Source organism: Protomyctophum bolini (assembly GCF_963924005.1).
Source record: "Protomyctophum bolini genome assembly, chromosome: 18".
NCBI classification, from domain to species: domain Eukaryota; kingdom Metazoa; phylum Chordata; class Actinopteri; order Myctophiformes; family Myctophidae; genus Protomyctophum; species Protomyctophum bolini.
This window is the reverse complement of record NC_137879.1, coordinates 13,846,586-13,874,302: the sequence shown is the minus strand read 5'-3', so window position 1 is coordinate 13,874,302 and position 27,717 is coordinate 13,846,586. Positions and strand designations below refer to the sequence as shown.

Below are 27,717 nucleotides of genomic sequence, written 5' to 3'. Positions count from 1 at the left end.
CGTTGTTGTTGTTGTACACGTGTGTGCAGACTGAAGAAGCTTTCTTTAATTACAAATTGATAATGATCGCGACGCAGATTTGCGTCGGATAATCAGCAAGCACAGCTGTGGAGTGTGGCTCATTACCAGCAGTCCAGCACGCAGCGCTACAGTGAAAAGTCAACTGATCGACGGACAAAGCTACTCGGACAGCTATTTTATAAAGCTAAAGAGTAAAGGTGGTGCTTCTTGTTTAATGCGTGGGGCTCACTTCTGTTAGTCGCGGGTGCTATTATAGTCTGAGTCTGTCTGTTCTCAACGTGTCTCCTCTGCGGGAAGCACCCTCTGCACCGTCGTACGGTAGCTTCTGTTCACTGACTGTGGGCGCGTTCGGAAATACCACACCGGAGCACACTCTCCTATTAGTTTGCATTGCACAGTGGGCTCAGTGCGCTATTTCCGAACGCGCCCTGTGTCTGCGCTGCGACTCGCGAGAGGCCTTTTTTTTTCTTCCTTTCTGATGGTACGTTGAATGCGCCTCGGAAACACAGGATAGGGTGAAATTTACCATGAAAAAACAGTGCAACCACGGATTTTACCGATACAAGCACTCCGCGAACGATCCATCGAGATTTCACCCGTCAATTCTACCGACACACAGTGAATGAACCGATTCACTCGCATCGCGCACGTCATAATCGATGTATCGATACGTATCGATTATTTTCCACATGCCTAGTCTAGTCTACACACCTAAGTTACACTATTACAATGCCAATGATACTTACCGTAGATAGACTGACGGGTGTCAGTTGTTTGTAGGCTATATGTATTATTTTTTGTTGTTTTATGTTGTGATGTTTTATTTGGAGTCGACCCAGGAAGACTAGTGACCGTGGCAGCGGAAGCTAATTGGGATTCAAATAAAGAATAAAGGGTCAAAGCGGTGCTAATCATTTCTGACTAAATGCATACAAGTGAGTGTGTGCATAGTACTACGTGTGTGCACGGCGTGCACACACGTAGTACTATGCACACACTGCACTGTGCACTGCACGTGCATGAGAGTGGAGTACAATGTAGAAAGACAAATTCCAATAGCTCTGTGCAAATGGACAAGGAAGTCTTTTCTTTTCTTTGGAGTCAAATCAATATTTCTCTCTCTCCCTTGAGCTTGTTCAGTGGATAATAAACAAGAGTTTGATAATGAAAACATCAATTATAACTCCCTGCATGCTGGCTCCAGTATTTGTCAAATTATAAACTTTTAAAGGGGATGGGAGAGGTCCTTAGTCTCTCGCGACATACTGTCTATTCCAGATGGTTCTCAAAGTGAGGTCCGGGGACCAAAAAGAGCCAATTTCTAAAGTGTTGTCAAGTAACATATATTACTTTAGGGCGGCGGTGACTCAGGGGTAGAGTTAGGCTCCCCTAGAGTTGGTGTCGAAGTGTCCTTGAGAAAGACACTGAACCCCTAATTGCTCCTGATGTGCTGGTTGGTGCCTTGATGGTTTCCGCTGCCATCGGTGTATGAATGGGTGAATGTAATGCACAATCTATATAAAGCACCTTGGATAAAGGCGCTATATAAATGCACCATTTACTTTCAGTAATATTATTACTTTTTTCCAGTAAATAGTTACTTTTACATTTTGAGTAAGAATTATTGACTTGAACCTTGACTTTAGTGGTGTCGTCTCCACCACAGACACATTGGTAGGCGTCATCATTGTATAAGGGGGCAGATAGAAGAAACCTCTTATCTCCATAGTTACAACCGACCAAATAAAAGCCTACAACTTTTTTCTCAAAATTAACTTTTTTTTAAATACCTTTTGCAATGAGTCTGCATGGGTGGACACATGTATAATCATAATAATTAATGTTGTATGTGTATCTGTAAACCGTTCAGAATGTGGATGAATTGATCTCAAAATGAGGTTTGCCTCAAATAGGATAAACCACACGATACAAGCTTCTGTAATGACCAGGACTTTAATAATGACCGTCTGTCCAGCAGTAATCGAGGGTGTGTATTGCGTGCGTACGTGCAGATAAAGTGATAAAGGCTGTTCGGTTCCCCAATAAAAAGCCGGAGGAAATCTCTTTTGGAAATTACCATGAGAGGCGGACGCCATTCAACGCCATTTGCATTTGAACAGCATGTAATTATTGGAGAGTGCAACAACATTCACATGTGGGTGAAGGTGGGTGTTCCACAAGTGCAGTCGGCCCGCTAGATAACCAGCTGCATTATACAGTAGCTGCATATCCCATTCTGATCGTCCTGCTGATGTGTGTGTGTGCGTACACTGTAGGTAGGAAACAACAAATAACAAATGAGTGACTTATCTATTAGCTGCTGCTTCAATCTGGCATATTATTGTACAAAATTACACCCAGTGTGAAGTGAAGTAAGCGCTGCGCCGCTGCCTATTACCGATGGGTTCATTTAATTGAGCAGCATTATGTGAACCACAGGAACAATATTAAATCTCTTTACATTCCAGCTCGAGATCGTCTTTGGACGTCTTTTTTAATATATATTGCTTACGCTTCACAACTCTGTTCTGCAGTGAAAAGTGAAAAGAGTAAGTGAAAAGTCTGCTGTCAACGGGAACAGAGTTTTTAGAGTCCTAATATCTCAGATTCTTCTTGCAATGACAGGCTGCTTTTTTTGATCAAACCAAGCTTTTTTGCGGCTCATTTCTATAAATGATTACAAAATGTATGATTTGGTTGAATTAAATAACATTTGCGGGACTTGATACATAGTGATTTGCTGTTTCTCCGTTTCCGAGAGAAACTGCTTTCAAAATAAGGTGGTTCCCCGTTTAAATGAATGGTGGCGTTGAAGGGTTAGCTTGAAGACCAGTTTTTGTGGTCAACAGTGCAAATTCTGATTTAGTTTTAGTCATAGTCTTTTGAATAAAATTCCATTTAGTTTTAGTCGACTAAATATCGTGTGATTTTAATGCAATGTTGTGATCTTGTAGAACTTTCCAGAACACCCGAGCACAACCAAAACATAAAATGCCTCTACTACTCTTCTACTGAAACTCTTCTCCATCTCCACCCATTTTAGTTTAGTTTTTATTTGTTGACACCATTGCCAATATATGTATATATTTAAATTAGTTCTCGTCAGTAAAACAAAAGGTAGTCGACGCACATTGTGCGTTATAGTTTAGTAGCCATATAGCCTACAGCTGTAGAAGTGTACCTGCAGATGTAGTTGGTCTTGCATGAGTTCTGCACCGTCATACAGTTGGGCGTGTCTTTGTCCTCGTAGGAGCAGATGGGGACGATGGTCTGCCGCCTGCGCTCTGCGCACGCAGACAGGTCCCCCGGTGGACACGAGCAGAACAGCATGCCATAGCTGTGTTTAGGAGGGACCTTTCGAACACGCACACACGCACACACACACACACACACACACACACACACACACACACACACACACAAAAACTATAAGTCAAGGTCAAGGCTATAATAGTTTTGGAATTGTCATTTTAGTTTAGTTTTAGTATTTATTTATTTTCTAATTCATTTAAGTTTTTAGAGCCGATTTGCTATAGTTTTTATCCTTAAAAATGCTAATAGTTTTAGTAAGATTGGTATGTCGGTATTAGTTTTGTATACTTCCACCTTGAAATCTTGTTTGAAATGACCATGCAAACCTGCCTAGCAGCGCCTACTGATGATGTCACTGGTAGACAGGTTTCTGAACTATCCAATAGCCCACCAATGAGACACAGAGTGAGTAGACAGAAATGGTGCCAGAAATAGTGCCAAAATTGTAGACTGTAGCTAGTTGGTTGGTCTACTATTTTTTGACAAGCGACACCGGTGTACAACTAATTATGAATCAGTATGAATCATAAAGATGCCAGTTGGTATTATGTAACCTGACTCCAGGATCCAAATGGAAAAAATAATAATGAATGGAGAAAAAAATCAGATTGGAGCGTGTGTGTGTGTGTGTGTGTGTGTGTGTGTGTGTGTTTAAGTTCACTTAAATGTCTCTTCTGAGGGAGCGGGGGGTCCCAAATACATATGATTTTGGGGGTCCTGAGAACCACTGTATTTACCTTGTCAAAGAACTGCCGCAGGGCCTTGTGGCACTTGCGTTTGTTGCAGACCTCGGAGGCGGACACCCGGGTGGTGCAGGGGTTAATGTAGGCAGAGCGGTACTTCTTACACGTGTCGTTCAGGTTGCACGCCTTCGCTGCGTTCAGACAGCTGTTCTCCTTGTTGGAGGGAGGCTCTCCTAAAAGGGAGGGAGAGAGAGAAATGTATTAGGTACACTATAGTACTGTTTCCCAATCAGTGGGTCGGGACCAACATTGGGTCGCAGACCAATTTGTATTGGCTGCGACTTGCGAGTAAATAATCGGTGCTAAACTAATGCTAGTTCCTTTCATTAACTTATGTCATACGTACTCGCTATACTGCTTCTGAGATCTTGATAGGTGGTGAAACTGGTGGATCTGTGTCTGCAAAGGAACACAACATGTCAACCTGCTGCATCTCCTCACTGTAAACAGTGGTGACCTTTCAGACTGCAGGTTGTACACAGATCTGCGCCAGCAGCACCGCCTCCTAATCTACTCAGACCGACGCTGGTTGTGTAGTTATCCTTTCTTCCTTGCTCTCCTTGCACTCTAATTACTCCCAACACTTATCCTGTCAGTGCCTGACAAATGTTCAGGCCACTTGCTCCGACTTTGCGCTTTTGTAAGTCGCTGTGGACGAGGGCACTAAATTGGAAACGCAAATTCAAACAAGTTGTTCTTGTTCCACCTCTGTTCTCTTCGTGTCATGCCTACAATAGCAAAGATGAAAATTGGCTAATATGGCTGGAGGGCGGGTGGGCGGACCACACTATCATGGTCATGTCAGCATGACATGTCGTCGCCATTACTCCGACGGTGCGTTGATTACCAACCCTGTCTCTAACTCTAACTGCACGCAAAGCCACGCTGTCAGACTAATGATCAGCAGTGTACAGTAACTAAGTACACTTAAGTACTGTACTTAAGTATAATTTTAAGGTATTTGTACCATACTTCAGTATTTTCAATTTCCAATACTTTTTTCTTCTACTCTAGAGGTAAATATTGTATTTTTACTCCACTACATTTATTTTAAAACATTAGTTAATAGTTACTTTGTAGATTTTAATTATTATTACAAAATATTTAGAGAGAGAGTGTGTGTGTGTGTGTGTGTGTGTGTGTGTGTGAGACGTGTGCATATGTTTCAAGGCTCTGACTGGCTGCTGTCCTTCCATTTTTGTCACGGTTCGAGTCAAGACAGTGTAGGAGGACCCAAGTGCAAGATGAGAGGCAGAGGCAGCTCGGTTCAAATGAAGATATTTATTATCAAGCCTGATGAGCAGGCAGTCAAAACATAGAATAAGGAGTACAAGGGGAAACACTAAACTGGGAAAACTAGGGGATCTGAAATACAGGGCAAACGAGGAGTCAAGGAACAAGATACTATCACAAATACTCACAGTGACAAATAATAACGAACCAACGGAGAACTGAAAACACAAGGGCATATAAATAGACATGGACTGACTAGACACAGGTGAAATACAACAGACAAATCAACACAGGGATTGGCTGGGAGAGTAACAGGACACAGGTGGGGAACACTACACTAATCACAGGGTTAGACAAGGCAGGTAAACATGGGCAACACAGGAAACCAAGAGACACTAGATACTACAAAATAAGGTTCACAGTGCAAGGCAAAACTAAGACACGAGGAAAATACAAAACATCAAGATCACAGGAAGACAACAGAAAGGTAAAACAATAACAAAAACCAAGAACAGGGTACACAAGAAAACATGACACGTCACAGAACGTGACAGTGCCTCCCCCTCAAGGGATGGCTTCCAGACATCCCTAAACACAGCCCAATACATCGAGCAGGGTGGGTGGTGGGGGTCTGGAAGGAGGGGCACTGGGACACGGGACCAGGGGCTAGAAAAAAAAACTGGGGCACAGGACCAAACACTGACTGGCAGGGACTGGGCAGGGCAAAACAGTCAAAACACAGAAACAACTACACAAGCAATCACACAGACAGGCAGGCGGGCAAACACACAGACAAGCACACAGACACCAGGTGGGGCAAACCGAGGGACAGACAGATCAACTGACAGACAGTCAAACAGGCGGACAAACAAGCAGTCAGACATAACAGGGGGGTAAACAGGTTAGCAGGGGGACTAAAGGACTGGGGGGTAGACAGACGCACAAGTAGACTGGCATACACGCTCGCAGACATACAGACAGGGAGACAGGCAGATAAACACATAGGGAGATCTGCTAACAGGGTTGTAGGAGGACCAACTACAGCCTTGGCCACAGGACTGGGCGTTCTGGAGTGGAACTGGGGGGCCCTAACAGACTGGGGACACAGAAACTGGGGTACCTGAGAACAAGGAGACGTGGGCATAGGGAGAGTAGAACGGGGGTCAGGTGGCTGGAAAGTAGTGTCAGGGGCCAGCGGCTGGAGTGCAGTCCCGAGGTTCTGCTGCTGTAGTGCAAGCCCGGGCTCTGACAACCGATGGTCAGGCCCGGGGTCAAGCAGCAGGGGTTCCTCCTCATCTTCGGCCATGACAAAGGGTGACAGTTCACAAAGTTCGACGGGTGAGTCAGCAGGGGAAGCTGACAAGGGAATTGGCATGGTGTGGGCGAGGACCGCCAACGTGGTTTCAGACGGACCGACGGCGGGGACAGCCGAGGGGGGGTCCGGCAGGACGTCGGCGGGGACAGCCGAGGGGGGGTCCGGCAGGACGTCGGCGGGGACAGCCGACGGGGGTTCAGGTGGGACTGCAGGCGGAGGAGCTGGGGCTGCGGACCAAGGAGCTGGGGCTGCAGGTTGAAGAACTGGGGCTGCAGGTCGAGGAACTCGGGCTGCAGACAGGGCTGCAGGTCGAGGAACTGGGGCTGCAGGTCGAGGAACTGGGGCTGCAGACAGGGCTGCAGGTCGAGGAACTGGGGCTGCAGACAGGACTGCAGGTCGAGGAAATGGGGCTGCAGACGGGGCTGCAGGTCGAGGAGAGCCGGGCAACGGAGTGCCGGGCGGCGGAGTGCCGGGCGGCGGAGAGCCGGGCGGCGGAGTGCCGGGCGGCGGAGAGCCGGGCGGCGGAGTGCCGGGCGGCGGAGAGCCGGGCAACGGAGTGCCGGGCGGCGGAGAGCCGGGCGGCGGAGAGCCGGGCGGCGGAGAGCCGGGCAACGGAGTGCCGGGCGGCGGAGAGCCGGGCAACGGAGCGCCGGGCAACGGAGTGCCGGGCGGCGGAGAGCCGGGCGGCGGAGAGCCGGGCGGCGGAGTGCCGGGCGGCGGAGTGCCGGGCGGCGGAGTGCCGGGCGGCGGAGAGCCGGGCGGCGGAGTGCCGGGCGGCGGAGTGCCGGGCGGCGGAGAGCCGGGCGGCGGAGTGCCGGGCGGCGGAGTGCCGGGCGGCGGAGTGATGGGAGGCGGGAAAACTGGAGTGACTGCCTCCTGGGGACCAGGAAACAGAGCACCACGGCTCTCCCATCTGAAGAAAGCCAAATACTTGGCAAATACACAGTCACCCCTCCAATATTTATGAAGGGACTCTAGGAAGTCGGAGTCTTCATAAAACACCTCCCTAGTTACACCAAAATCCTTCCAGGTAAAGGGTAAGCAGGGCTGTTGAACAGGCTGGGAAGGAGGGTGGATCTCTGGCTGAAGAGCAGGGGGACAAGTGGGCTGACGGCTTGCAGACCGGAGGCTGGTAGGTGCATTGGACATGGCAGCCCACATTCCCTTTACAATGCCATCAAGCTTGCCTGCTAGGTCTGGACGGGAGTAGGCCACCCGGAGAGCTTGCTTCAGAGCCTCGATCTTCTGTTCAGCACTGGTTGATGGACGATTGCAAAACTCCATAATAGAGACCATCGACTGAAGAACCTTGGTGAAATCATCCTCCTCTGCCTTATCTGCTGGGTCCATGTTGGTTGGTTCGTTCTGTCACGGTTCGAGTCAAGACAGTGTAGGAGGACCCAAGTGCAAGATGAGAGGCAGAGGCAGCTCGGTTCAAATGAAGATATTTATTATCAAGCCTGATGAGCAGGCAGTCAAAACATATAATAAGGAGTACAAGGGGAAACACTAAACTGGGAAAACTAGGGGATCTGAAATACAGGGCAAACGAGGAGTCAAGGAACAAGATACTATCACAAATACTCACAGTGACAAATAATAACGAACCAACGGAGAACTGAAAACACAAGGGCATATAAATAGACATGGACTGACTAGACACAGGTGAAATACAACAGACAAATCAACACAGGGATTGGCTGGGAGAGTAACAGGACACAGGTGGGGAACACTACACTAATCACAGGGTTAGACAAGGCAGGTAAACATGGGCAACACAGGAAACCAAGAGACACTAGATACTACAAAATAAGGTTCACAGTGCAAGGCAAAACTAAGACACGAGGAAAATACAAAACATCAAGATCACAGGAAGACAACAGAAAGGTAAAACAATAACAAAAACCAAGAACAGGGTACACAAGAAAACATGACACGTCACAGAACGTGACAATTTTGTCCTCATCATGTCTCACCTCCACACATCTGTCCTGTCCCTGACACCGTGCCCCCGCACGCACGCACACACACACACACACACACACACACACACACACACACACACACACACACACACACACACACAACACACACACACACACACACACACACACACACACACACACACACACACACACACACACACACACACAAATTAAAATGTTTAAGTGTTTGGCAATCTTTAGCCCCAAGTCAGGAGCTAAAATAAAGTGAGTTCGTAGATCAGCTTTTCTCAGTATGTGACAAGTATAAACTAGACATAACTCCAACCCCTAAAGCACCTTGAAAGAATCCATGGTCCCCAGCTAAATTATGAACCAAATGGACCCTTTAACTCTTGAGAGTGTAAAATGAGTCCATTTGGTTTCATTTTACGCTTTCAAGAGTTAAATTGTTAAACATATGCATTACTGTATTTACAAGAAGTATACACATTTAGGAGATGTAAAATAAATATTATTCCGACATTTGCCTATTATCACTCACACACACTATGGTACCAACGTCAAAACAGCATGGAATTGTGCCTCAAATCCTATCCAAAAAGAACAACATACTTTGTTGTCATTCTTTAGGTTGGGGCTGAGAGGCTAAACCTCAATGGTGGTCTGTATGTGGCTCAAATGCCAAATACATTACCTTAAAGGTAATTAACCTCTAACATGTTTAATCCTAACCCCAACCTGAATACCCAAACCTCTCAAGTTACGTATAGTGTGTGCACGCACGCAAACACGCGCACACACACACACAATCATAATAATATAACCAAGTGTGAATGTGAAGATCAAGTGTATGTATGTTTATTGTGTACATTCCTGAGAGTTTGTGTGTGTGTGCGTGCACGAGAGAGAGAGAGAGAAGGATAGAGCGAGATCATACAAAAGCATTGCAAACATGTCAGATGATGTCACACAGCATTTTGTCTGTCACGACATCATATACTGTAGCAATAGCAGCATCTAACATATCTTCAAATACTGTGACGTTACCATATTATCCACCACAATTTAAACACAAATACATTTGCCTTTTTGTCTGATATCCTCTAAATGATGACCTTAGCTACATTTCAACCCATAATCTAATAACAACGCTCATTACTGCACCAAATCAAATCATGAGAGAACTCAATATCACCCCTCACATCTGCCAGTAACTGTGGCCCTGTGGTGCAAAGGGCTTTTATCACTGGCACAGTGAGAGAGAGGATTTTTTGTTTAAAATAAACAATATATAATATATATTTTAAATATAGTAAAATAAAGTGTATAAGTATATAAGCTTACACCTGCATGGGACAACCAGCAGCACCAGTACCGTAGAAATGCATGACAGACAGGTGCGTCCATGCAGCTCTATATCCGCTTTCTGCAGTTAGGAGACAGCCCCTAATTGTTAAAAGACAGTTATTAAATCGGAGTGACTTGTGGTTTCTAAAAGTCTGGTGAGGTCCGGAGGGCATTAGGTTTCACATCACATACTGTACATTACAGGTCGTATACAGTATGCCATGGTCACCACATCATAATTAAGGGGGAAAGGTTAATTGTCGCTGTACGTTTGCACATACTGTACCTGCAATTTGAACCCATCCCATCTATTAACCACTTAAACCCTATATACTTAGTTGACCGGATTCCCCCCGGGCTCCATTTGCTGACTATTCAAAAAGAGAAGATATACAGTACAAGCTCATTGCACGTCACTTCATGCATTTGTCTATAGAGAGAAAATAATGTATTGTGAAAATAAGCATCGTATTTGGACAACAAAGTTAAAGTGCCACTTCATCCCTTTTGCAACCAGATCTTATTTGAATGATGCTTGGGAGACAAGCAACACTTTCCTGGGGTTTTTACGTGGGTAATATGAGTTTTTAGATATTTTTGTATTTCAAAGTATCCATGGGCTCCATGATGTCATGGACACTGGGCTCACTTCCTTCCTGGACTACAATTCCCATAATGCTTTGATCCACTGCTCCTCCTTGTGGATAGGGGGAGGGCTGTTTTACTGAGACAACATGTAGTCCAGGAAATAAGTGAGCCCAGTGTCCATGACATCATGGAGCCCATGGACACTTTGAAAGACTGAAATATCTAAAAACACATATTACCCATATATAAATCCCCCAGGAAAGTGTTTCTTGTCTCATTAAAATAAGCAAAAGGGGTGAAGTGGCCCTTTAATCTAAGGAACAACTGTGTACTTTAATCTGTAAAAAAAAAAGAAAAAATAAAGATGGCTGTCCGTAGCCAAAAACATACATACATACATTTGGGTGTCCTTGACAAGTTTTAGAAACCCTGCCCGAACCCACTGCTACCTAGATAACATATAAAGTACAACTTCCTTATTATCGTCAATGGATGTTTCTTCATGAATTAATGCCATGTTTGATCATCACAAAAATGGCAATCTGCAAGCTCACAATGTGTGCTACGATACGCTGCATTGTGAGCTTGCAGATCTGTTGTTTGCAGGGATACCTGCATATTTAATGGCATAAAACCGTGCATATTTTCTTACGTTTCTGCATATTTCACAACTCACAAATTTCTGCATAGTTTCAACTTTTCGCATACGGTAATTATTTCGCAACTTTCCTGAAATGTCACTGCATAAAATCACGTAAAAACCTGCATATTTCATGACGAAGCATTTTTCTGGAGGGTCTAAGCTTCTGATGCAAGCCTATATGTTCCATCTAACATGTATGGGAGTGGTGGTAAATGGCCTATAGCCCTCAGTGGCACATAGACGCCTGTGAAAGAGCATATATTACTGCCAATAAGCGGAGTTTCACGACTCGAGTTTCACCGACGTGTTATGAGCGAGGCGGACATCACAATGGGGGACCATAAGCATCTCATATTCTCTGTATTAGCAAGCACACCACCTGAGGACACAATCATCATTAGTCTCTTAGGATTAGGATTCCCATCAAGCCATTATGTCCGAGTGAAACATAGCCGATCTACAAGCTCACAACGCATAACGGCCGTGACACGCTGTGAGCTTGTAGATCGGAAGCCAAGTATTTAACTCAGGTTTTTTTTCGGGCTGCCCGTCGGCGTGTCTGAAAAGGTTTTTTGTGTCAGGCTGATTTTTTTAACAGGTCACGGGGTCAGATTCCGCAGTGCTCGCCAGCCGTTGTTGTTGTCACCTGTCACTTATCCTGGGTATCAAAGCTTGGCCCCGGTGGCCTGGCTTCGGGGGGTTGCAACGTGACACTGAGGGGTTTGTTCTGGAGAGAGTAGGAGAGAGAGCGGTGGGGTTTGAAGATGGGAGGGAACACTTTCGCCTTCTGTCTCTGAACCGGTGGGGTTGGGATAGAAAAGTGGGTTGTTAGCAGAATGTGAAAATATCTTGGGATATACCAATACCGTACTAACTGCCAGCAGCCCCCTCTATCCGCACGCACGCACTTTTTATGAATGACATTTGTACAATTTGTGAAATTTTTTAGCCCTAACCCTGACTGACACCACAAATTATAATAGTAATAATTATTTGGTCCGTACTAATTTCGTTTGCACATAATATAATACAGTACATGACATTAATGTTGTCCATGCTATAGGAGAGCCGATCTACAAGTTCACATGAGCTGAGCTCATGCGAGCTCGTAAATCTGTTTTCTGTGCACGACACCGGCACACAACTAAGCCATAACTCCGAGCCTAATCTCTACCTAACATTTTTAAACAATACAGTATGTCTCACATTCTTCTATATTTGTGCATGGGCCCTCGCACACGCATGCACAGCTACTGTAGAGTACAATGCAAGCGCTGCTTCTGGGAAATGAGCCCATATTTCATGGTTGGCATGTTAGTCTAGACTCCAGAGAACAGTGTAGAGAAAGTGCTCATCATAATTACCATAATTCTACAGTGACATTTTCGCTCTGTTCATTTAACTGGACCCCATTTGACACTGTCTGGGTGTCTGAGTTTGAGATGTACAGTACACCCGAAGAACCATGTCGTCAAATGACTCAAATGTAGCGACGGACATTCTAAAATACCGGTGGTGACGCTGGGTCGATTCGTCTCATTCGCTGGATGATTCTATACCACTCCCCATCTACGCGTCGTGTTGTATTCAATGGCCGGACGTACCATTGTCTGCGCCTCGCCCCTCGCCCTCTCTCTCTCGTCTCCTTGCAATACGTCTTCTCAAAATAATCAACAATATCATGTCTTCCTCCGCATCCAGACAGACGGGTTACTCTGACAGAGCCCCCAAAACATCTGACTATGTGTGTAGATGTGCCTTAGGCCCACAGATCCCCAGAACTCTGCCGGTGATGCGGGACCATTTGGTTCCATCTGTACACTCTCAGAACTACAGACACGTAATGGGTCCATTTGGTTCCATCTGTACACTCTCAGAACTACAGACACGTAATGGGTCCATTTGGTTCCATTTGTAGACTCTCAATGTAACTTGTCAATGCTCAGCCTATATCTGCCTCCCTTGCAAGACAGATTGTAATGTCTCCAACAAGCTCCTGGTTTAAGTAAAGGTTAAACACGCATATCCGTTTTATGAAGTATTGCACTGGCTCATTTTTCAGACAGCAGGGGACAGGGTAATTATTACACTGATTGTTGGCACAATGACGTAAAAAAACCCAAAAAACTATTGAAGTCAAATGGCAGCAGCTGCTGCCCCATTAACCAGGATTAATGGACAGATCAGATTGATAGCAGGGTTGGGAGATGGCATGTGGGGGCTAAGTGTAACATAATAGTGCAATATTAACGCTCAGAATAAAGGAGATATTTCCTTTCAGCTGTGGTTCTTTGAGGGGTCCTTGGGGGAGGGGTAACTTCCAACGTATTGATAGTCAGGGCCGTTTTTATGCACAGGCAAACTAGGCAAATGCCTATGCTCTGTCATGGGGGGGGGGAATTAAAAAACTTCAGTGCACAATGCAAGGAATAAATGCATTCGCCATGTATCCGAAGGAAGTCTGATCCAATCATTTTTAGATTTCTCCAGTTTAATCCTGAGTTTAAGTTTTGTTGTGTTCAAGATCAGATTTTAGGCATGTTTAAGCCTCCAGGAAAATCCGTGTTGAGGTTCTTAATCCACTGTTTTTCATTAAAACTTTGTCCTACTGTGCAGTTGGGATTGTGTTGAAGTCCAGCGCATTTTAGAGCTTCAATGCCGTGAGCCATGAAATGTTACACAAATCTTGTGGTTGTCTTTTTGGCATTGTTAATATTGTATCTGTGTTGTCCCAGCCTAGTACTTATTGTTTTACCCGTTTCTCCGACATATTGTAAACCACATTTTTCACATGTGATTAAGTAAATGCAGTTGCTGGTTCTGGCTGTTATTTGTTGTTTAATCTCTAACACGCGTGAGAGACAAATGTCAACACGGCCCTGATAGTTATAGCAGCCAAATGGACCCGTACAGATCTGTAACTCTGTTTATTGTCACTGTATGGAACATGCAACAAATATAAATAAAAAATGTCGTCGAAGGAAATACAGGATGATAACATTATGCCATAAACTGTGTCCGTCATCAAGTCATCATAGTGTGTTAAATTAAAGCATCCAATACTGTACACACAATAATAAGTCTTATTAAGATAAGGGGAGGCCACGGGGAACCATCCACTGCACTTGGCATCATAAACAAAGAGAACAGAGTGTGTGTGTGTGTGTGTGTGTGTGTGTGTGTGTGTGTGTGTGTGCTTCACCAATGCCGTCACAGTTCTTGGAAGAAGCTGTATTCCAGTCACTTAATCGTGACGCATAATATGGAGAGAATGGGATTATGAATAAAAGTGTAAGAAAGTGTGTGTGTGTGTGTGTGTGTGTGTGCGTGTGTGTGTGTGTGTGTGTGTGTGCGTGCGTGCGCTCTGTTCATAACACCTGTAGCTGCAGTTAATGTAGAGGGTATGCACGTGACATCACCATACCCGGAAATTATGCTGGAATGCCTACTGACTGGCAAAAAACTACTTTCTGGCCTTGACTCGATCTGCCATTCACTTCATGCATGCGCATACCCTCTATTGACGGCATAATAAGTCATGTTCCATAATATGCAACGACAACAGATGCTAAAGCCTCGTTCCTGCAGCAACGCTTCGTGCCAATAATTACTGTAAAGCACACCCTCTCGTGTAATATTGCTTCAGTAAACATCCCTGGACCTAACGCTATAGTATGTCGCAGGGACATTGATATTGACACCGACAAGTTCAACCCTTGATGCTGCGTACAAAGCAAGGATGCATTGGGTCCTATTTGTATAGTATTTGGTACAGTGCCGTATCCAGGGAATAATCAGCAGGGGGGCATTCATATTTCCAAGGGGGGCACTTGATTTTTCAAGTTCACATCCATATATAGCAATTAAGCTCTCACATTGGCCTATACAATAAAACAACACAAAAGGCTTGGAGAAGGGCTACAAGTATAGGTTCCAATTATACACCAAAACAAATAATATAGCCTAATTATTGTAGCCAACAGAACAAACAAACAAACATAGCCTATATACTGTCATGTGGAAACACGATCGCATCGCACCAACAACACAATGAACACAATGAGCATCTCCACGGCGGGAGGAAAGTAGAAAAAAAGACTATAGCCTATGCACCAACCATTAATCACCAACAAATAGTTGAGCATTTAGGCTTATAGTGTCTTTTATATGTGGCCATCTCCACGGTAGGGGAATACAGTGCCGTTTCTACGGGGGGGCACTAGGGGGCACTGCCCCCCCAGATAGACTTTGTGCCCCCCCAGTCCAGAACCCTACCCCACCATTATTTTTAATGTTTTACAGGTTTAAAATATATATAATGTGTTATTTTCATGTTCTTTGTGTTTATAATAAATTTACATTTTCTAATTAATTCATAGTAATAAAAATGCAATAATAACAAGTACACTGGCACCTATAGTCGGTGCACCTAGTCGGATTCGTTTTGATGCAGCGCACCAAAAGCTACGTCATTACCTGTGTGACTTCAGTCCATGCTTCAGTCACAGTGAAAACAAACCCAAACCGGTAAAATTGAATCATGGATATTAGGAACTGGCTCAAAGCCAAAACACCAAACTCTATAAACCCACCAGCACCTTCAGAAAGGCAGACTGATGACGATACTGAAACCAACACCATGTCGCCTCATCGCCTGTTGTTGTTAATATTGCGGGGAGTCGTTCGAGCACTACTAAATGCACAACGAAATTCGGTCGTCGGATGGGGTTCGCGAGTGTCGGATAGCATTATTCCAGTGAGGCAGAGGGTTGCTGTAGCAACTTCCACAGCAGCAGCTCAACTTTCGGACCTCCACCACCACCGCATGCTTCTCCACCAGAGGTTCTTGGTTCTGGCACACCGTCACTGAATCAGGTAAAACGGGACAAATACCCAAGTAGCCTTCATAATGGCAAACGTGCAATCTGCAGACGCGCAGATTCCCCCCCCCCCCCCCCCCCCCCCCTTTGCCTCCCGACATAAATACACTATATAGACTTGTTGTTTTTGGTTGGTGCATAAACTTTTACTCATATTCCCCTACCGTGGAGATGGCCACATATAAAAGACACTATAAGCCTAAATGCTCAACTATTTGTTGGTGATTAATGGTTGGTGCATAGGCTATAGTCTTTTTTTCTACTTTCCTCCCGCCGTGGAGATGCTCATTGTGTTCATTGTGTTGTTGGTGCGATGCGATCGTGTTTCCACATGACAGTATATAGGCTATGTTTGTTTGTTTGTTCTGTTGGCTACAATAATTAGGCTATATTATTTGTTTTGGTGTATAATTGGAACCTATACTTGTAGCCCTTCTCCAAGCCTTTTGTGTTGTTTTATTGTATAGGCCAATGTGAGAGCTTAATTGCTATATATGGATGTGAACTTGAAAAATCAAGTGCCCCCCTTGGAAATATGAATGCCCCCCTGCTGATTATTCCCTGGATACGGCACTGGGGGAATATGAGTAAAAGTTTATGCACCAACCAAAAACAACAAGTCTATATAGTGTATTTATGTCGGGAGGCAAAGGGGGGGGGGGGGGGGGGGGGAATCTGCGCGTCTGCAGATTGCACGTTTGCCATTATGAAGGCTACTTGGGTATTTGTCCCGTTTTACCTGATTCAGTGACGGTGTGCCAGAACCAAGAACCTCTGGTGGAGAAGCATGCGGTGGTGGTGGAGGTCCGAAAGTTGAGCTGCTGCTGTGGAAGTTGCTACAGCAACCCTCTGCCTCACTGGAATAATGCTATCCGACACTCGCGAACCCCATCCGACGACCGAATTTCGTTGTGCATTTAGTAGTGCTCGAACGACTCCCCGCAATATTAACAACAACAGGCGATGAGGCGACATGGTGTTGGTTTCAGTATCGTCATCAGTCTGCCTTTCTGAAGGTGCTGGTGGGTTTATAGAGTTTGGTGTTTTGGCTTTGAGCCAGTTCCTAATATCCATGATTCAATTTTACCGGTTTGGGTTTGTTTTCACTGTGACTGAAGCATGGACTGAAGTCACACAGGTAATGACGTAGCTTTTGGTGCGCTGCATCAAAACGAATCCGACTAGGTGCACCGACTATAGGTGCCAGTGTACTTGTTATTATTGCATTTTTATTACTATGAATTAATTAGAAAATGTAAATTTATTATAAACACAAAGAACATGAAAATAACACATTATATATATTTTAAACCTGTAAAACATTAAAAATAATGGTGGGGTAGGGTTCTGGACTGGGGGGGCACAAAGTCTATCTGGGGGGGCAGTGCCCCCTAGTGCCCCCCCGTAGAAACGGCACTGATTTGGTATGACCCGGCCGGGGCCTCAAACCCTGACCTCTCAGTCTCAGGGTGGAGTCTCTAACCAGTAACCACAAGGCCACTGAGCTTGTACATCAGCCCATAATGTATTCTTGTTGTGGCGAATCGACGACATGATGCAGCATTTAACAGGGTTTAAAAGGACAACTTTAGTTTTTTTCAACCAAGGTTCATGTTTTAGGTTGTTATTAAAGAAAGTAAAAGAATTTTTTTTTCTTTCGTTTTAGGGATTTTAGCTGGTCGAGCATGGTGCTAAATATATATTTGTTTACAAAATGTTACATCTAGCCCCCTGTCAAAAACAGCTAAAATCCCTAAAACGAAAGAAAGTAGCAAATGAAAAAAAATTAACACTCATGTTTTACTTTCTCTGATAACCTAAAACATGAACCTTGGTTGAAAAAAACTAAAGTTGTCCTTTAACTGCTACATTCATAATGTATTTTTGTAAGGTTTGGGTCTAGGGCAGACACCACATTTATCTTTTGGGTCTCAAGCTAAAATGTTTGCGAAACACTCTCGTAAAGCATGGCATGGTTTGACTCTATCTATGCATACAATACACGGAAATACACTTGGCCACTAAATGGAAAAATGTTATCTTTCACTGCAGTCAAATGCATCATTATATCTTCTAAATTTTTTCCAATGTTCAAAAACCTTTGAATACATCGATTTGCATATTTGTAAACAGGTCTTTAGAGAGCACGGAAAACCATAGCGTCAGAGCGACATTATAAGTCAAGTCCTAGTAACAAACAATCAACATGCACTTTATGCACGCAGACAGCAGAGCGCTCCTTAGCGACGCGCCATTAATCTTTTAACCTGTGGCAAGTTATTACATGCACTTTAACAACGCCACAACAATTATGGGCAACTCACTTTATCTGCAGACAACAAAAGGACAGGCAGAATATGGCTGAGGGGACAGCAAAATGAGCATGTAATTAATGTTCACCTTCACTGCAGCCACAACACCACTCCTCTCTGGGAAGGATGTTCTGTTCTCTCGCGTCACATTCAGAAGGCAGCTAGTATAGCTAGAAACTGGTGACCCCCAAATTGAGGCATATTAGCCTGGTAAGCCCGCGGACCCCCCTCCCCATTTGAAAATATATACCAGATGGCTATAGCAGTGATTTATTTCAAGGACCTGCCAGTTTGATCAAAACTAGACTAAAATGTTAGGGAGGAACTAGTGGAGAAGAGGTCCAGTAGAATTAAAATGAAAGTAATTGCGCTCGGGTGCTGCACTCTGACAATAGCAGATCCATAAGCTCACAACGTCTCATGCTTCGGCGCGTTGTCAGCTTGTAGATCTGCTATTTTCGGCATGCAAACAAGTCAAATATAACAGTTTAGTGTTCTAATTCTAAACATGTATATGACTGACTTTTGATTGTGTACTGAAACACATATATAAACGTGTTTAAAAAGTGTAACCGGCGATTAAACATAATCTTCTGTTTATAATCTAAACACACAGTGAACCACCAGCTGCTCCTAGACACCCTAGCGGATCTAGGCATCGGTGGAACGGCACTAAAGTGGTTCTCTTCCTACCTCACCGACCGGACCTACCAGGTTTCCTGGAAAGGTCTGTTATCATCCCCCCGAACCCTCCAAACTGGGGTCCCACAGGGATCGGTTCTTGGTCCCCTCCTTTTCTCACTGTACACTAAATCCCTTGGCACTATCATCTCTGCTCACAATATATCCTATCACTGCTACGCCGATGACACACAACTGTTTCTATCCTTCCCCCCCTCTGCCACTCAGGTGGAAGAGCGCATCACCGCATGCCTGGCTGACATCTCACAGTGGATGTCCTCCAACCACCTCAAACTGAACCCAGACAAGACTGAGCTTCTCTTCTTCCCAGCTAAGTCCTGCCCTATGCGGGAGCTAACTATCTCCATAGACAACGCCCTGGTAACGTCTGTCCCAACAGCCAGGAATCTTGGTGTTGTCCTGGACAGTCAGCTCTCGTTCAAAACTCACATCACAGCTGTCACTCGATCCTGTAGGTTCACACTCTATAACATACGACGAATTAGACCGTTCCTCACCCAGGAATCAGCCCAGCTCCTAATCCAGACAACAGTCTTGTCAAAACTTGACTATTGTAACTCCCTCCTTACTGGCCTACCAGCATGTGCACTTAAGCCTCTCCAGCTGATCCAAAATGCTGCAGCTCGCTTGGTCTTCAACCAGCCAAAATTCTCACATGTCTCCCCCCTGCTCCGCTCCCTCCACTGGCTCCCGGTCGCTGCCCGCACAGAATACAAAACCCTGATGCTGGCATTCAAAGCAACCAAAGGTATGGCTCCCCCATATCTTGCAAGTATGATCGAACCCTACAAACCCTCCCGCTCACTCAGATCAGCCAACGCAGGGAAGCTGGAAGTACCCTCACTAAAAACGCCGGGACAACGCTCCACACGTCCCAAACTCTTCTCCCTTCTGGCTCCAAAACTGTGGAATGCACTTCCCATTGCAGTCAGAACTGCAGCATCACTCCCAATCTTCCGCCGTAGTCTGAAAACCCACCTTTTCAGACTCCATCATGGCCCATAGCACTTACCCCACCCCCTTAGATAGCAATTCTAGTAGTCATAGCACGTCATAGTACATATGTGTAGCATAGTAGTATAGATGTATAGCTTATATGTATAGTTTCATTATAGATATTCCACTGTTACTTTCTTAGCTACGCATGTTTCATGATAAATGTCTTTATGTGATGTATTCCCATGCTTTTGTTCTTGCTTAATGTAAGTCGCTCTGGATTAAGAGCGTCTGCTAAATGCCTAAATTGTAAATTGTAATTGTAAACACTGTGACACGTTTAAATAGTGTTACAAATAAGTGTTCAGAACCTAAACCCTTGGATTTAGTCAGTGTGTTGTTGGGTGACAGTGGCGTGCACTGATCCGTCATCTGAGCTGAAATTATCGTTGACCTTTGACATGTCGCACATCTCCCTGGGCTGTATTTTGCGTATCTTAAGTACCAGGTCTTATTACTTAACTTAAGACCTGGAAGAGTGATCAATGCCATTTGGCTATTCTGAGTGGCCAAAGAGCATTGACCACGCCTCCAGGTCTTTAGTTTACTCAAGTTAGGGAATAAGACCTGGTACTTAAGACACGCAAAATACAGCCCGCAGAATACAGCCCCCTGTGTCTTATCATCCATGGAAATTAAAAAGGCGTATGCAGCTATTTCCCCAACCACCTGCACACACGCACGCGCGCGCACACACACTCTAAATAAATCCATTATCTCCATACTGTACGCGTCAGGACTAAGTGACTTGAAAACAGCTTCTTCCAAGAACTGTGACAGCATTGGTGAACTCATAACTTCATTCGAGCAACGCACGCACACGCGCACACACGAACACACACACACACACACACACACACACACGGTCCCTATAGGGCTCCCAAGTAAAATGATTAATATGAACCAAATTATGGTCTGACTATCAAAGCTTCGGCTCCATTCTAACCCATTACAAAGGGGGAGGGGAATTGATTTTCCCTAACCAATCACTAGAGATCACCGTAAGTTCGGGGCCACTCGTCACGCCAACCTGTTACAGCATCATTGAAACGTGAGGGACATTTGAGAACAATGGGGTTTAGATCAGTGGTTCTCAAACCTGTGACCATGCATGTTTGCCCGGAATCCAAACTAGTGAAAAGAGACGATTGACTATTTTCACTATTTCTTAAACAATATTTGTTTCTTGTTTATGGAATTTATTAGATTTTTCTTTTTTCTTTTTATTAATTTGTTTTGAATTCATGGAAGATTTTCCTTTTTGGGGGAATGTTTTTTTTAATTTTTTTGAAATAAAAACAAAAACCTAGCAAACAGCATAGAGCACCGAAGTCCTGACGTAACTCGCTCATCCCTTCGATTCCCCTGGTTCGCGGAAGTAATTTCTCTATGGAGAATAACATGGGGTGATCTTAATATCGTCTACTATAAGCGTTGTGGTCCAAAAATAAACAAGCTGTCTCGGCGTTATTGTCAGGGAGGTGTCTCTGTATCGTTTGCAACAGTCAGTCACTCATATATGATACAGTCTGCTTCTAGCGAAAATGTAACTAACGGTAATTCAGTAGCAGTAATAATTCAGTAGCAGTAACATTAGCATTTTCTCTCAGTCAGTTGATTCTTCATATCCATATGAGTGAAGCGGCCGGGATGACATGTTTTTTTTTCAAACACAGTTCTTATATGAAGCAATCTAAAAATCCTCCTATAGCGATTTCAATGCAACTAAACAAACATGAACCTGGGGACTTACGCCCTCTACTGAAAGTGACGTCAGACTTCGGTGCTCTATGGCTGTCCATACAAGGAGGAGAAGAGATGATCTACCCCATTCTACCGTATCTATCTAGCCCACCAAAACAAACATAAATTTACTTTTGCGTCGCATTATGGATAGCGACAGAAACATTTCATGGATATAATGAAACAAGTGTTCCCCTGGCCCTGTGCACAGCACTCACTTAACAAAAAACTGATCTGAAGCTGCACTTTCACTTTGTGTTGACTTATCTCCAGAGTCCTCAGTCCTGCAGCCCCACAATGGAGAAATTATCTCATCTGTCACTAACCTCTCTACAATGCCATGTTATTCAATATTAGTTTAGCACAAAATATAGGCTTTTCTAAACCAAGCCCTTATTCAAAAGTTATGTAGGCTGTCATTGTATTTTCTGTGAATTAACTCACAGTTTAACCCAGTGATCCTCAGCCAAGGACCCCCAAATTAAATGTATATTAATTAGCCTAGGTTTAGCCTAGATTTCTCTGGAAATCTGTTTACAATATTTTACAACAGTAGCTACATATATTTTGTTATTTAAAGCTGTGATTAGAAGCACTGTTCTGAACCAATGTTCGCCTTGAAATAAAATGTATCATCCTTAATCCTTAATTATGACGGGGGACTTAAAATCTTTGTTTTAATTGAGTGCCTTCATGCCCTGGCACTCGGCCTTGCCCCTAAAAGGATGAAATTCCAGGCCTGGTCCGCGGCCACATTATATATGGGTACCAACCCGGTGTATGGGAACCAGTGGTTTAGATCAGTACTTGATCTCATGTTAAGGACCCACAAAATTATACTCATTAGCCTGCGGACCCCCATTTGAAAATATATGACAGGGATCTCTCTGATAGTGAAGATTTTTACGGCTCTAGCAGTGATTCTCAACCATTTTCATTTCAAGGGCCCCAGTTTGACCTGAATTAGGCTACGGTCCACCTATTTAATAGCATTTCTACCTCTGGGACACCAATGCATATTGTACAATCACTGTTAATTTAACTCAGACAGTTTATATGCCATAGCCTGAGGGGACAATCAGCCGATTGACCCAGTCAGAGAACCACATCGCTGTGTCTCAGTTCAGTGAGTGTAACACATTGGAGGCAGGGCTGTCCATTATTACACCATTTAAATTGAGGATTCATTGTCACACAGATTATTGTGATTAACAATTTAATTGTGTTTTTAGCATTGAACATAATGGATACAAATTACAAATGTAATTTCCGTTTGCCTTTCAGGTTTCGTAATCAGAAATTGCACAGGGCAGGTATGACAAATAGCTTAAAAATATGAATATTTGACATAGCTATTTCGTCATGTTATACCTTAAAAAAGAGGTAGATTTGCTGTTTGATTATTTATTTTAAAGTGTGAAAATGTTTCAACGTGCAAACGAGTATTAGGATTCTGCAGAATAATTGCGATATCTCATGATGTAATAATTGAGACAAGCTTAAAACGCAGGCAGAGCTCCAGCCAAGCACTGAATGAACTAGTGAGATAATCATTTGAAGGAAACGTTTCAGTGAATTGTACCAGTGTATTTTACAACAAATTCTGATTTAGTCTTAGTATTTCGAACACATTTAGTTTTAGTCCAAGTCGGCTAATATCATAAACCTAGTCTTTTAGTCTTAGCCAACAAAATGAACACTGTACTGCTGTGTACTGTACTGAATGATAATTCACACAGCTATCTTAGCATTACTCCTCAGCCTGCAGCTGTCAGCTCCTGCACACAGCTCCACAACAGCATGGCAACGTTCCATGGTACTGATTGGTTCAAACCGGTATAAACTGTGTCAAAACACAGATGGCCTTATCTTGGCCACCCTTTATCCCTTATCACTAAACTTATTTGGCATTTTTGACTATTTTGAAAATCATTTTAATACAGTTCAACTAGCCGATCTATATCGACACAGCGTGACCTCGCCCTTTAGGGTGTCTTACTGGTATTATCATTCCGGGTGTCGGCACAAAAATGTTTGAGAACTACTGATTTAGAAGGCATTTTTAAAGAAAACAAAGAAAGTCAATATATAGATCTATTCAAGGTTTTTGCCCAACAACCACAATATCAAACCCTTGAAAGAGAATCAGCAGAACAGAAACATGTGCACAGACGGATCAAAGTCATAGTCCAGCTGAGAGATGACAACAATGTCTGCATGACAACAAGGACGACAACAAGGACTCATTTTAAACGCACGGGCGCACTTTATTTCATACCTGTCTAATAAATACTGCGGTGGAAGGTCAGTGGTGGAAAGTAACCAAGTACAGGGGGAATCTATGAAAAGATTCAAGGCCAACATAATTTTTGGGATAGGATTATAGACTGATTCATGGGATTCATGGGTACATGTGTTTTGGTTTGGATTTCTCCTTTAATCCATTTTGGGGCGGGAGCATTATGTTATACTTTAGCTATTGAAAAATAGCAGATCTACAAGCTCATAGCACGCCACCGAGTGGCGCGCTACGAGCTTGTAGGTCTGCTATTTTCTTTTAATCGTGAAAATGTGGCCCAAATGTTTAAATTTATTCTTTCACAGCGAGCGTTAACCACTGACATAGAAATATGGGTTTTTCGAGAGAACTGTCGTTCCCAGGTCAAAATGGGTTAAAAGTAACAAATGTGAATACTTATACCAGCCCAGAGGAAGGCAAAGGTATTCAACCCCCCCCCCCCCCCCCCCAAAGCCCCCCCCTCCCCCTCTGCGCTCCATGGCCCAGACGAACAGAGAGCACCCTACAGGCCGCGGCACCGTGTGGCGCTCCGTTGGGCCCAGATGAGCAGAGCACCCTACAGGCCCCGGCACCGTGTCGCGCTCCGTTGGGCCCAGATGAGCAGAGCACCCTACAGGCCGCGGCACCGTGTCGCGCTCCGTTGGGCCCAGATGAGCAGAGCACCGTACAGGCCCCGGCACCGTGTCGTGCTCCGTTGGGCCCAGATGAGCAGAGCACCCTACAGGCCCCGGCACCGTGGCACGGCGCCGTGTCGTGTTGCATCTCTCAAGGCCTTTGTGTTCATTGATTTATAAATGAGGCAGCGTTTAATTCCACAGTCCTTTTTTTCTCCTGGAGGATTTATTCCCTGCCGGGCCGTTGGCCGCCGTGTCACACTGCTTTCTGCCTCGGATTAATGAGCTTATAAACACTGCGGACCTTCCCTCCAGAGGACAGGCCAATGGGAGCGCAGCAGGAAGCGAGGCAGCGCTGGTTATTGACAATCATGGTGTATTTAGAGCTGCTAAAACATATTGATTATTTTCTGGGGGTTTTATTCATAGCTTTTCTTTTTTTTTTTACCCATTAAGACCTGGAGGCAGATTCTACAAATGCCTTCTTCATCAGTAGTTAAAAAAAATAGCAGATGTACAATTTTTCAGTGTGGAACGAAGTGGCACACTGTGAGCTTGCATATCTGTTATTTTTGTATACAATCTAAACCAACACAGATGCTTTTCCGGTTTTACTGAAATAACCAAAAAAGCCCTTTATTATTATTTATTATTATTAATTTTATATTTGTTATCTCCACCAGGACAAGATAGACAGATTTTTTATTTCATGCCGCTAGGGGTCCCCGGACCCCACTTCGAGAACCGCCGTCATACAGAACTGCAAACATTAAAACGATACTATGGATTTTGCATTAAAATAATACCGGAGGAAGAACCAAATCTCCAATTTAAACCAGGGAGAATGGCGTGTCTAACAATTTGAGCCAATTACCTCCATTGTGTGAACTTCTGGACCAGTGCTATCTTGGCACACTGTGCCCAAGGCTTGGCTTAGTTACACAGCAAGGAATGAGGTCACCTTATGCCAAATGGATTTATGAATAATATTTCCTGTTTAAGTGGATTTCTTTTCTCTCCTTCGCCTCACGGCCCCTTGGGCTGTTTACAGACTGCTGTACATTAAACAGGCTACTCTAACCATCTCAGCATCGCTATCCGTCTTGCTCTCTCTCCTCCCACGCCGAGTTTGGCCGATACATCATCACAATACCCGAACTTCGAGGGGAAATGGCTAGCATTAAGTTCCAGTGGTGGAAAGTAGACATTTACTGAAGTACTGTAGTAGAATTTTGAGGTACTTTACTTGAATATTTCCATTTACTTATTGCACTTTTACTCCACTAGATTTATTTGAAAACTTCAGTTACTAGTTACTTTGTAGATTTGTATTTATTATTACAAAACATACATTAACCACTTCAGCCCAATACCAATACATTTCAGGCATTTGAAAATAGCAGATCTACAAGCTCACAATGTGTCGTGATGTGACGCATTGAGCTTGTAGATCTTGAAATGGGACATTCTGCATAATGAGTACTTTTAAAGCACATTTTGATGCCAGTACGTTTGTACTTTTACCAAAGTGCATTTTGAATTCCGGACCGTTACTTGTAACAGTATTTCTATAATGCAGTATTGATACTTTTACTTAAAGAAATGTAGTACATTTTCCACCACTGTTAACTTCGACACGTCCTCGATCAAAGGTCTGCAAGTCATTTGAACGACGGTCCATACTTTTGAGTTTTGATTAAATTAAATATGTACTGTATGTAAACATAATTTGACTTCACCCATTTTCATACATCATCTTCATATATTTGGTCCTCACTAATGCTCATTACAAGATGGCAAATACAGAGGCACACAGCGACCATTGTTTTTCTGAGATGGATAGAAAAATAGGCAACCGAGAAGGTATTTGTTAGTTTGTCAATAGATATCACCACTGACTACACACCAGTAGAAAACTAGAAACTTTCTCTTCCTGGAAAGTCGGCATGCTGAAAGAAATAGAAACCGTTGTTCTTGCATTCATAAAATGAATACATCTTGTTTGAAATGACTAAACCTGCCTAATGCCTACCAATGATGTTGTTGGTTTCTGAACAGGCCACTTCTGAGATAATGCCTATTATAGTGAGGACTAATTATATGAACATAGGTCGAAAATGAGGCTTCAAGTACTCCTTTTAAGAGTTGTGACCTTCAACACAAACTCTCAGCACTCCCCATCTCCCTTGGCCTTGATGAACTGCCATTATTCTGTGTTTTCTTTTTCTTTTTTGTCTTGGTACAGTGAAGGTCACAGCATTGATCAGATGGTCAGAATGTCTGCCTTACTGGATTCCATTTGAGTGATAAAAGATGCTATTCTAAACCATATGCAGAGGAGTCACAGACCTTGTGGCGACATCATGGTATTTTTGGTGCGCGGTACAAAGACGTCTAAATTAAGCTTAATGCATACCACATACTAGCAAAAAAAACAATACCTTACACAGTGCTTTGGATACACTAGACTTGTCTTGGACAGAGGCATAGGATGTAATGATAAGCCTTACACATTACCAACACAATCTGTTAAAGACAAACAATGACCCATCCGCTGGTCAGCCACTAAGATGGGATGAATATCAATGTGCATATTATAATGTAATTGAAAATGCAACCTTATTTTGCCCTTCAAATCCTCTAAAGAACACAAACCAACCATTCACTAAACTTGAAACTTTAAAAATGTCAAACTAATTTGCTACATCCGTTCGGACTGGGCGAATATGGACAAAATCCAGTGTGATATTTTCGATGACTGTGTAGGTGACTACTGACAATTTCACTAAATATGTACACAGCGAGATTCATGGTAATCTTCAGTAATGCCCCATATATAATTAATAGGTTGACGTGCTGCGATGCGTTGTGAGCTTGTAGATCTGCTATTTTCAGCAAAGGAGTTTGGTGCAGAGGGACAGAGCATACCAAGTACAGATCCAATGGTCAAGTTTAAGTATTGGGGGTTTAAGTGGTGACCTTGTGGCGACAGCATGACTTGATTCAGACTTTGTTATAATAAA

General features: G+C 43.8%; 1 protein-coding gene across 1 annotated transcript in view; it reads right to left on the bottom strand.

The window, feature by feature from the left end:
- The window catches only part of LOC308333530 (GDNF family receptor alpha-1-like), a gene marked incomplete at both ends in the record, with an annotated part of 104,206 nt that overhangs the window by 14,603 nt on the left and 61,886 nt on the right, over positions 1 to 27,717 (bottom strand). Inside the window, 2 exons of the mRNA XM_080789990.1 lie at positions 3,203 to 3,375; positions 4,071 to 4,249. Coding sequence (XP_080646116.1) covers positions 3,203 to 3,375; positions 4,071 to 4,249 — 352 coding nt within the window. The remainder of the gene's footprint in view (positions 1 to 3,202; positions 3,376 to 4,070; positions 4,250 to 27,717) is intronic.